The 12,333-nt window shown below is 42.3% G+C and overlaps 1 protein-coding gene across 2 annotated transcripts in view; it reads right to left on the reverse strand.

Moving 5' to 3' along the window:
- LOC129830406 (IQ motif and SEC7 domain-containing protein 1-like) overlaps window positions 1-12,333 on the reverse strand; it is a 176,379-nt gene that overhangs the window by 112,246 nt on the left and 51,800 nt on the right. For both annotated transcript variants that reach the window (XM_055892961.1, XM_055892968.1), the window contains exon 3: window positions 6,531-6,638. In XM_055892961.1, coding sequence (XP_055748936.1) covers window positions 6,531-6,638 — 108 coding nt within the window. The remainder of the gene's footprint in view (window positions 1-6,530; window positions 6,639-12,333) is intronic.

The raw sequence follows: 12,333 nt of genomic DNA on the forward strand, positions 1-12,333 counted from the left end.
ACATGAAACCGGGCCTGTCTTTAATTTCAGAGAATTTTAAGACAGTACACTAACTATGTTTAACCATCAGCCAATGAGGTCCAGTAATCAAAGAAAATATTTTGGTTGATACAAAGAGAGTTTGGACAGGGAAAACATTTGACGGGTTTCCAGGCGTAGTGGCTCACGTGAGTAAAATAAACTTGATGAATAGCCACGTGAGCACAATTAATATTGCGAAGGGTCCTGACCAGGCAGTTCCAGTTCCAAGGTAAATTAGTGAACCTCTTTTGTTACATTTGAAATCAGCAGTAGCAGCAGCAGATTCAGCTAAGCCAGTGGTCCGATAGACATCCCCAATACTACACAGATACAACTACATATATGACCCTTAAACATAGGAAGAGAGATGGAGAAAAAAAAGCAGAGGCCTGCCCTGAACAAGTTCTTCCCTGGGGTATGTTTGTGTTATATTAACTGTGTTGGTTACCTGGAATGTGATGGCTACTCCTCAGAGATTGCTCTACTTCACTTTATAAGCCCATTGACAGAGCAAATCTTTGTCAACAACGCAGCATTGGTATTGACTGCCACCGCGCATTCGGGAAAGTATTCAGACCACTTTACTTTTTCAACATTTTGTTACGTTTACATACAGCCTTATTCTAAAATTGATTAAATAGTTGTTTCCCTCAATCTAAAACACAATACCACATAATAACAAAGAAAAATCTTGTTAAAAAAAATGTTTTGCAAATGTATAAAAAATAAAACTGACATTTTGGAGCAGGTTTTCATTAAGGATCGTTCTGTACTTTGCTCCGTTCATCTTTCCCTCGATCCTGACTAGTCTCCCAGTCCCTGCCACTGAAAAACATCCCCACAGCATGATGCTGCCACCACCATGCTTCACCATAGGGATGGTGCCAGGTTTCCTCCAGATGTGACGCTTGGCATTCAGGCCAAAGAGTTCATACTTGGTTTCATCATGGTTTCCTTTAGGTGCCTTTTGGCAAACTCCAAGCGGGCTGTCATGTGCCTTTTACCGAGGAGTGGCTTGTGTCTGGCCACTCTACCATAAAGGCCTGATTGGTGGAGTGCTTGCCGAGATGGTTGTCCTTCAGGAAGGTTCTCCCATCCCCACAGAGGAACTCTGGAGCTCTGTCAGAGTGACCATCGCCCTTCTCCCCCGATTGCTCAGTTTGGCCGAGCGGCCAGCTCTAGGAAGAGTCTTGGTGGTTCCAAACTTCTTCCATTCAAGAATGATAGAGGCTACAGTGTTTATGCCTTGGCACAATCCTGTCTCGGAGCTCTATGGACAATTCCTTCAACGTCATAGCTTGGTTTTTGCTCTGACCTGCACTGTCAACTGTTCGCCTCATATGGACGCGTGTGCCTTTCCAAATCATGTTCAATCCATTTAATTTACCACAGGTGGACTCCAATCAGGTTGTATAAACATCCCAAGGATGATCAATGAAAGCAGGATGTACTTGAGTACAATTTCGAGTCTCATAGCAAAGGGTCTGAATACTTATGTAATTTAATCGATTTTAGAATAAGGCTGTAACATAACAAAATGTGGAAAGGGTCAAGGGGTCTGAATCATTTCCGAATACACCGTATACCTAACGCTCGAGGACAAAGTGGGCCGATCTACAATTCTGAACATCCCATGTAGTTCAGTCCTAGCACAAAACAATTGAAACTTATCCGCAACTTTAGCTGACTAACATGTTCTGTATAAGTGTGAACAACGCTCACAACAATCGCAACACACCATTTTGAAACTGCATCACAACCTGTGTGTAATACTGAAAGTATTCACGGAGCATATACAGCACCGCTTTCAGTTGAACATTAGCAAACGGGCAAATGTCAATACATGAAATAATGATTCAGCATGCCAAAGGAGATAACAGCAGCTATATGAAATCCCACACTAATAATATTTACCCTCCTCTCCAATACTGCACACACACACACACACACACACACACACACACACACACACACACTTCAATACTGCACGCACACAGGTATGCAGATGAATCACTCTCTTTAATATGGGCCTCATACAGGCCTACCGTGTCACAGCAGATAATCATCACAAAGAAAATAGAAATGGTTTGACATCCGCTTAGTGACACTGTGTAAAAAGCAGTTCTAGCATTGGCTTCCGGAGTAAATGCCTGTTTTCCATTAGTCCCGTAAACTAATCTGTTCCATTAACCTTGAGTGTGACGAACTGTGCCTTTGTGTTGTGGAGGAGGACATTTATTCAGTGTTTTATCACGTGCCGAGACTTTATTCAGTCCTGTCCTGGAGGACAAAGGCGACCTCATAACACAAAAAGAAATGCCAACACAGAAATGATCAAGCACAAGAAAACATCGTTGCCACAAAAGACAAAAAACTAAAACAGACATGAGGAATGAAAGTTCTCATTAAAGCATGTATTACAGAAAAAATCCACCCAAAACCATTCATTCCTATAATTTACAGTGTTAAGACTAATATTTGACAATTTGTTTTTTATAATAAGGTTGGTAGCAACATGTGAAAACCATTGTGGAAATCTGTTGCAGCTCAAGTCATCTACAACATTCACAATGCAATGCTATCTATGAGCTGGCTGGCTAGCAAACGTAGCTAGCTAGCAAACGTAGCTACACACTATAATACCAAAGACAATATCAGCATGTGAAGTAGCTAGTTAGCTGTGAAATCACCTAAACAAACTGCACTATCAATTTAGGAGTCTACAATCTCACCATGTTCAACCTGCAGATCGATGTGCCTCACAAAGTAGAGTCTGACATTCGCAACAGCAGAGATACTTTTAAAGAGATGGGAACTCCATTGGAATCGTTTTAACATGAATGGGCCGCGTGGTGCATTCTGGGACAAGGAGAGCTCAACATTTGCATGCATTACGTCAACAATTATAGGAATGAATGGTCAGTAGAGAGACAAAGTAGAGTCGCAATTCAACGACGAGACGTATGTGGCAGGGTCTAGAGTCAATCACGGACTACAAAAAGAAAACCAAACCAGACAAATTAAACAACTTCTTTGCTCGCTTCGAGGACAATACAGTGCCACTGACATGGCCAGCTACCAAAGCCTGTGGACTCTCCTTCTCCATGGCCAACGTGAGTAAAATATTTAAACGTGTTAACCCTCGCAAAGCTGCCGGCCCAGACGGCATCCCTAGCCCCGTCCTCAGAGCATGTGCAGACCAGCTGGCTGGTGTGTTTACGGAAAAATTCACCCAATCCCAATCCCTACCAATCCCGCATGCTTCAAGATGGCCTCCATTGTTCCTGTCCCCAAGAAAGTGAAGGTAACTGAACTAAATGACTATCGCCCCGTAGCACTCACTTCTGTCATCATGAAGTGCTTTGAGAGACGAGTCAAGGAACATATTACCTTCACCCTATCTGATACCCTAGACCCACTCCAATTTGCTTACCGCCCCAAAAGGTCCATTGACGATGCAATCGCCTTCACACTGCACACTGCCCTATCCCATCTGGACAAGAGGAATACCTATGTAAGAATGCTGTTCATTGACTACAGCTCAGCATTCAACACCATAGTACCCTCCAAACGCATCATTAAGCTCAAGACCCTGGGTCTCGACCCCGCCCTATTCAACTTGGTCCTGGACTTCCTGACGGGCCCCCAGGTGGTGAAGGTAGGAAACAACATCTCCACCCCGCTGATCCTCAACACTGGGGACCCACAAGGGTGCGTTTTCAGCCCTCTCCTGTACTAGGGCCCTCGGACTGTGGTGTCAGGAAAATAACCTCTCACAACGTCAACAAACCAAAGGAGATGATCGTGGACTTCAGGAAACAGCAGAGGGAAATCTTTTCTGAAATGAGATAATTAACTTCATATCTGTAATATTGTATACATTCCTCCATTAATTGCCCAATGGGATTCCTATCTCCTTTCTCTAATATCTCTGGCAACAGCACCATGCAATGCACCCTGGACTTAAGAGGCTGACAAATAGGAGAAATGTGCTGGACCCTCTGTTAAATTACACATTTATCGCAAAATAATGCTAAACGGCTCATTCGAGAGAAGATATCCTCCCGGGTTATGACATCGGCCAGTATTGAAATCTGACATGTATGATAAACATACTTGCGATCTAAAAGTCATATTCTTATTATCTTCCAGTGTAGTGAGAGCAGCTTTATCACAGTACTACGTCATACCGGACAGATTTCTGCCTGCTTGAACGACAACTCAGAAACAAATGAAAACATGAAATGACCCAGGGAATAGATAGAACATCACTCAGAGATGCACAAAAACAATATAACATTCAAATTGGATGAACCTTTCCTTTGAGGACTTTTACTGCACAGTGCTGAGCGATTTATAGAAAAAAATGTCAGGTTTCCGATTACATTTTTTAACATTAAATGCACTATGCCTTTTGTGGGTTGAATGCTGTAACACAGAGTAAAACAATTAATAAAAAGTCCCATGACGGTAGTGACTGCCCATTACTGCTTATCATTTATTAACCATCATTTATTCACATGACGTTACTTTAATAAAAAGGAAAATCAAATAATTGAACACAAGTCAGTCAATTAGTTGTTGTTTTTTTTTTATGGGGGGGGGGGGGGAAATTTCGGTTAATCGTTCAGCAGTAATACTACATGTACTGTGTACACAACGCTGAGCTGCAGTAATTAACACTTCTTAATAGCGTTAATACATTTAAATGTAATAACCACCTGGGGGCTAAATTAACCCAACGAAAACAAAATCAGTAAATTGTCCAAATCATCACTGATGTGTTGGGGGCATATTGGAGTGTTGTGCTCTGTCGTCAGTCAGCTGGTTGGTGATTAGGGACTGATTATGCTAACGAGTCTGTGAAATGATGAAAGAATAAACAACAGCGCTGCGAGCCAGCCTATCACGCTTCAATCACATCCATTATTGCGTCGGCCGTCATAACCCATTTCACCTATTAGCTACTAAAATGTGTTCCTGAAACAAACGCTAAATCGCAGAGGACACAACTGACCGGACATACTAATTACTCAATATGTTCACGATAATCTCCTCTGTTTCTCTGGAAAACGTCATAGAACCCCGTGGCATTTAAAATCAATGAAACACTTCACAACGGCTACAATATCAAGATACTCATATCTCAGGTCTTGGTCTCTCATTTCCATATAAACACACCGTAGATACAGATGGTAAATGTTTTTTAAATGAGCCTGGTATGAGCTTGGGGGATAATTTGAGCCTATAATGAGGAAGGCAAGGCTATTGAGTGGGAGCTCATTGCTATTTGATGATGAAGCACGGGGCAGTGAAGAAGCTTTGAAACCCCCAACAACCTTTCGAAGCTGTGTGTGTGTGTGTGCGTTGTGTGTGTGCTCTCTTATCTCGTCCGGCTCTTGTTGTTTATTGAGAGGCTCTCAGGGTCCAGGTAGTGGGTGGTATTATACACCAACATCATATCTCATTAGTGGACCACATAATGGACAGCATGCCCATTAGGAATGTCCGGGGAAAGAAACAGCCATGTCCCCCCAAGGTGGATAAGGTATCACAACCAGCTCACTAGAATATGCCAATAGAGACTCAAACATGGTGCAACATATCGACCAGAAGGCAATTCTACTGTAAACCCTGTTTATAACATTAACACAATCACATCAAACACTTAAGTCCTGCAGTGTGAACAAGGCTTAATGCTCAAATCTGTTTTGGACTACTGACTGTCAAACAGCACGTTACAAGTGACCAAATTGTATGTATGTGTGGTGTGTGGGTGGGTGTTCAGAAAGCAGTCATTTGCTGACATGGCTAGGCTAGTTGTCATAGTAACGACCGGTGTGTGCACAATGGTATAGGCTGATTGGTGGTGAACCCTGTGCTTCCTATCACTCAGAAGTTGTGTAGCAATCAAAGGTGACAACAATGCCTGCCACGGTCTATTCCCATGTGCTTTGAATGTTCAAAATCATAGTGTAAGAACACTTTTCAAGCCTCGAAGGATAAGATGATCCAACTTTCAAACCAAGTATTGGCTAACCACGGCAGTCAACGAGACAGCTAGGTAGCGGTTTAGCTTTCTAGCACACTCAATCATCACTAACAAGCTAGCTAGCTACCACGTGTTGTTGTCAAACTGTCAGAGTAGCTAGCAAGCAACAAGATATGCCCAATAACAGTCTAAAAACCAGTTGAGGGCAAATAAATCAGATTTGACCATTCAGACAAAGGCCAGTAATAGGATTTGTTTCTTACATCAAACCACCTACGAATGAGGTTTGAAATATCAGTCTGTTCAGACAGCAAAAAAAAAAAAAAAAGAAGATTTGATTTCAGTCACTTCAAAACTGCCAATGTGAAAAAGGATTTGGTCATCTGCAGTTTGAGGGCACCAGTTGTGATTAAAGCCAAACAATACATGTCAGTGCTATCAAGCTTAAGGAGTCCATACAGGCACACTGAACACACACACACACACACACCTGAACAAAAACAACATGTTACTGTACCCGAAAGAGGCAGACTTCCACTTGCGGCAGGGGAAACCTCTCCTACAGCCGGCTGACACCAGACTGGCGGGGTTCTCTGTGACGTCGATGGGCAGAGAGGCATGTCTCCTGTAGAGAGAAACAGAACACAGTCATCACAACCTGACAGGAGCCATTTCATTTGAAACTGAATGACAGGATAAGTGTGTGTGTGTGTGTGTGTGTGTGTGTGTGTGTGTGTGTGTCTCAGGATTGTTCCCCAGGTGACAAGGGGACCTTTTTAATGGCACCTTTCTGCTTCACTCTCAACCTGATCACTCATTATCTTCATACGTCTATGTTTTAAAATGGTGTATTATTGTGTTTAGGATATTAAATCACGTACCCATGCTTTTCTGTTTAACACACATTTTAAAGAGAAAAGCATTCAGGGTTGTGTCCCAAACGAAACAACTACAAGTGTGCATATACTCTAGTTCCTGAACGGCACAGCTAGGAGAGCTCAAAAAAGCAACTTTATAGTTAAAGACTCTTCTTTGAGTCATAAAAATGCATTGAAATGACTTGAGAACTGCGCACACTTTGTAGAAGTGTGTGGCCATTTGGAAACACCAGTTGGTCCTCTCACTCAAACCCTTGTAATTTGTGATGTCTCTTGTTGCGCCTACCCCACATTTTTCAGGAACATTCTTATCATGTTACGGAATGTATCCAGAGCAATCTACTTGGTCTAATCATTTTCCCATACTCTCCAAACGGTTCCCTTTCAATTGCTACCATGGTTCATATTTCTTCAGTGAGAAACATTTCTATGTCGCCGTATCCATATAGGCCAATTGAGTAAAGGGTTAATCACACTAAAGAACTCAATTTGATGGTCTTTTTTTAAAGCCTAGCACACATTACAATCTTTCCACAGACGAGACGTATTGCCTGGAAAATCTACAGTTTAATCTGGAGTCTACGGCATCATACATAATATATAACGTGGGGTTAACAAACACACTTCGTTTTTCCCCAAATCACTCTTTCCTCATTCTAAAATGAATCGGCTGAGCAGCAGGAGTACGGTTTTCATTATTCAGATGGTTCCGCTTGCATTATGATCTATTAACAGCTACACCATGGAAGCGCAGTGGCTCGTAATATTAACTATTCAGTAGAACAACAGTATTTAGCGCAGGACACATGAAATGATCAATTCCCTAGAAAGATATATTTTCAAATGAGTGAATTAAAATCAGCAACATGACATTGATGAGATGTTTAGATCATATGCAGTAGAGCCATTTTAAACAAAATGTTCAGCAGCTGTATGGATACATTCATCGTGAACACAGAAGGCACTAGGAATGAAATACAATGGTACAGTTCAGAGGTCACCTCCCAGAATACACCCGAACCTGCCCGGCGGCATAATGAAGGTTCTGTCTATTGCAGCCGCTACGGCATAAATCTCATCGCCCTGAACACACTTCAATCCTACTTGTGAAAGAGGTAGGAGAGACATGGAGAAATGAAAAATAATTCCAAAGAAAGGACACAAAAGAAACAGAAAGTAATTGCCCATGTAGACAGAAGGTCAGGTTATTTGTCGTGTTTCTACAGTCTTTGTATGTTTGTGTTCGGCGCTGAATTCTATTCTGTCAAGGACCTCTCCTCCTGATGTCGTTATGGCCATCTCTCTCCTTCTTTATTATCATATACCTGATGTAGTTCTCCCCAGGAGCACTTCTCACTCATCTATAGAAGAGCTTCCATGATCCACCTTCGGCCCGCTGGTGCCGGGACCATCCCCTCTTCAGTCCACCGCCAGTCTGCCATCAGTCTCTCAGAGGTGAGGACCTTCATTAAGCATGGAGCCATGTAACATCTGGCCTGAATGCTGAACAGCGGCCATTTTTCTCCATCACAGAACTCTGATCCCATCTCTGTCAGACACACAGAGCAGCAGGAAACGCTATCCGACATCTTTTATACAAGCAGTTTGCTCAATCAGATTAACATTTGGCCTCAGTGTCTTCGCCAATGTTACATGAACAATATCTTGACTGGTGGGTAGGATGTGTGCAGTAATATTCTGTAATCCCTCTATTGAAATTCACAGCTATGTAAGAAAAGTAATTATAGTATGAATATAGGTGAGGAATTACAGTCGCCTTGTATTTCGGCATTATCACAGAGTATAATCAGTTCATGTCTTGCTTGAAAACACCTTCACAGAAAAGCCCAGAACGCTCCGAAAAAAGTTTTTTTAATTTCTCATTTCTGCACACAAGCCATGATTAATATCAGTTGCAAATTGAATCAAGGGCTGATGCCATTTACTGCCGTTTGAATTATTAATTTCACAAATGCTAATGTCCCATCTCTCTCGCTCCCTTTCTCCACTGAATGAGTTTGGGGAGCTGTGAACCATGAATGACTCTGATTTCTTTCCTCTATTAGTGACTGGCAGGGCTGCAGAGACCAAAACGGAGGCACACACAGACACATCTCCAAATCGAAAATCAGCAATGGGTGTTACACAACTTCACTGGTAAATTGTATGAGAGCCTTTCTACCAGCCAGCGGGCTGAGGCAACTTAAAGGGAAAATCATCATAAATAACCTCCGTTCTGCTTGGTCACCATAGATGGTGCAGTTTGTAAGTTCAGCTAGCGGGCTGTCTGTGCTGACTTGGATGTCATACAAGGTGACGCACGGTGCTGAGAATAATGGGAGAGGGGGGGGGGGATATCAAAACAATACCAGGAAATAAATTCCAAGCCCTGAATGCTGATTGGCTGACAGCCATGTTATATATATTTATATACAGTGGCAAGAAAACGGGTGTGAACCCTTTGGAATTACCTGGATTTGTGCATAAATTGGTCATCAAATTTGATCTGTTCTTCATCTAAGTCACAACAATAGACATAGTGTGCTTAACCTGTCTAGGACTGCGTTCTGTGTTCCGCTAACTTGTTCGATCAAGTTCACATTTATATCCAAAAACCTCAGTTTACATTTGGCTTTGCCTCCAAAACATCCCGTGAATTTGCACAGAGCCACATCAAATCACAGAAATACTCATAATAAACATTAATAAAAGATAAGTGTTATTCACAGATTTAAAGATATACTTCTCCTTAATGCAACCGCTGTGTCAGATTTCAAAAAAATTTTACGGAAAAAGCAAACCATGCAATAATCTGAGTACGGCGCTCAGAGACCAACACAACCCAAGAAGATATGTTGACAACATGGCGGATAAGTCAGCATTATAAATACTCACTTACCTTTGATGATCTTCGTCAGAATGCACTCCCAGGAATCCCAGCTCCACAATAAATGTTTGATTTGTTCCATAAAGTCCATCATTTATGTCCAAATTCCTCCTTGTTGTTCGCACGTTCAGTACACAATCTAAACTCACGATGCGCAGGCAGGTCCAGGAGAAAGTTCAGACAAAGTGTCATATTACAGTCCGTAGAAACATGTCAAACGAAGTATAGAATCAATCTTTAGGATGTTTTTAACATAAATCTTCAACAATGTTCCAACCGGATAATTCCTTTGTCTGTAGAAAAGCTATGGAACAGAGCTCGCTCTCACATGAACAAGCGTCACGAGCTCAAAGCATTCTGCCAGACCTCTGACTCATTCCCCTCTCATTCGGCCCCACTTCACAGTAGAAGCATCAGACAAGGTTCTAAAGACCGTTGACATCTAGTGGAAGCCTTAGGAAGTGCAACATGACCCATATCCCACTGTACCTTCAATAGGGAATGAGTTGAAAAACGACCAACCTCAGATTTCCCACTTCCTGGTTGGATTTTTTCTCAGGTTTTTGCCTGCCATATGAGTTCTGTTATACTCACAGACATCATTCAAACAGTTTTATAGTAACAACCGGTGTGCGCACAATGGTATAGGCTGATTGGTGGTGAACCTGGTGGTGTTTTCTATCCAAATATACTAATAATGTGCATATATTAGCAACTGGGATTGAGTAGCAGGCAGTTTACTCTGGGCACGCTTTTCATCCAAACGTGAAAATGCTGCCCCCTATCCATAACAAGTTAAACTAATAACACACAAATTATTGTATTTTTCTTGTCTATATTGAATACATAATTTAAACATTCACAGTGTAGGTTGGGGAAAGTATGTGAACCCCTAGGCTAATGACTTTTCCAAAAGCTATTTGTAGTCAGAAGTCCGCTAACCTAGAAACCAATCAATGAGCCGAGATTGGAGATGTTGGTTAGAGCTGCCCTGCCTTGTAAAAAAATTCACCAAATTTGAGTTCGCTATTCACAAGAAGCATTGCCTGATGTGAACCATGCCTCAAACAAAAGAGATCTCAGAAGACCTAAGATTAAGAATTGTTGACTTGCATAAAGCTGGAAAAGGTTGCAAAAGTATTTCTAAAAGCCTTGATGTTCATCAGTCCACGGTAAGACAAGTTGTCTATGAATGGAGAAAGTTCAGCACTGTTGCTACTCTCCCTAGGAGTGGCCGTCCTGCAAAGATGACTGCAAGAGCACAGCGCAGAATGCTGAATGAGGTTAAGAAGAATCCTAGAGTGCCAGCTAAACACTTACAGAAATCTCTGGAACATGCTAACATCTCTGTTGACGAGTCTACGATACGTAAAACACTAACCAAGAATAGTGTTCATGGGGCGGACACCACAGAAGAAGCCACTGCTGTCCAAAAAAACAAACATTGCTGCACGTCTGAAGTTTGCAAAAGAGCACCTGGATGTTCCACAGCGCTACTGGCAAAATATTCTGTGGACAGATGAAACTAAAGTTGTGTTGTTTGGAAGAAACACACAGCACCATGTGTGGAGAAAAAAAAGGCACAGCACACCAACATCAAAACCTCATCAACTGTATTGTATGGTAATGTATGGTGGAGAGAGCATCACGGTTTGGGGTTGCTTTGCTGCCGCAGGGCCTGGACGGCTTGCCATCATCGACAGAAAAATAAATTCATTTTGCAGGAGAATGTTGCAGGAGAATGTCCATCCAGCTCTGGCTTTCCAAAACTCTGCCACGAGACAGCCATCTCACCTCATTGTGAAATATCAAGTCGCCGTATTCGGTCTGGTAATCCTCTGCCAGTGATTCAGTGCCCTCGCAATAATAATGTTCACCACGCGCATGACTTGCTGCATCACATTCTGCAAGTCACAGTCTTTGAGTTTAGCCACAAGCGCTTCCTGATGAACGATACAATGAAACGTAACAAATTTGGGAATATCCTCTCTCTAACTCATCAGGCCTATGAGTCCCTTCTCCTTCCCACGTTTGGGGCGCCGTCAGTCCACACAGATGCCACATTTGACCAGTCAATATGATTAAATCAGCATAAAATGTAACAAGGGCTTTCAGAATATCCTCTCCTCGTGTTTGCCCCTGAAGGGGCAGTAAACATAAAAGTTCCTCTCTGAACGACACGTTTTGAGGGAAGCGGACCCAAACACATAATTGGGCAATGTCACTTACATTTAGTGCTTTCGTCAAGCGCAATACTAAAACACTGCGCTACGGATATGTCAGTCATCAGTTGCTTACCGACGTCCTCGCCTACGTCTTCTATATGTCTGAGGACAAAAAAACATTCTTTGACAATCTCCGCATCTGTGAAGGCCCTCTTGTTTGCCTCTGTCGTAACAGTGCTAGATCTGTCCACCATCTGTTGGTGTCCTTTGAGTTGCGCTATTTTGATATTTCTGGAGGTTGCTTTGTGGCGGATATGTTTTGTCAAAGTGGGCAGGGTGTGACTGAAAATGTCGCTCTAAATTTGCTTGTTTAAAACAATTGACTGCTTT

This window comes from Salvelinus fontinalis, chromosome 31 (assembly GCF_029448725.1).
Source record: "Salvelinus fontinalis isolate EN_2023a chromosome 31, ASM2944872v1, whole genome shotgun sequence".
Taxonomy (NCBI): domain Eukaryota; kingdom Metazoa; phylum Chordata; class Actinopteri; order Salmoniformes; family Salmonidae; genus Salvelinus; species Salvelinus fontinalis.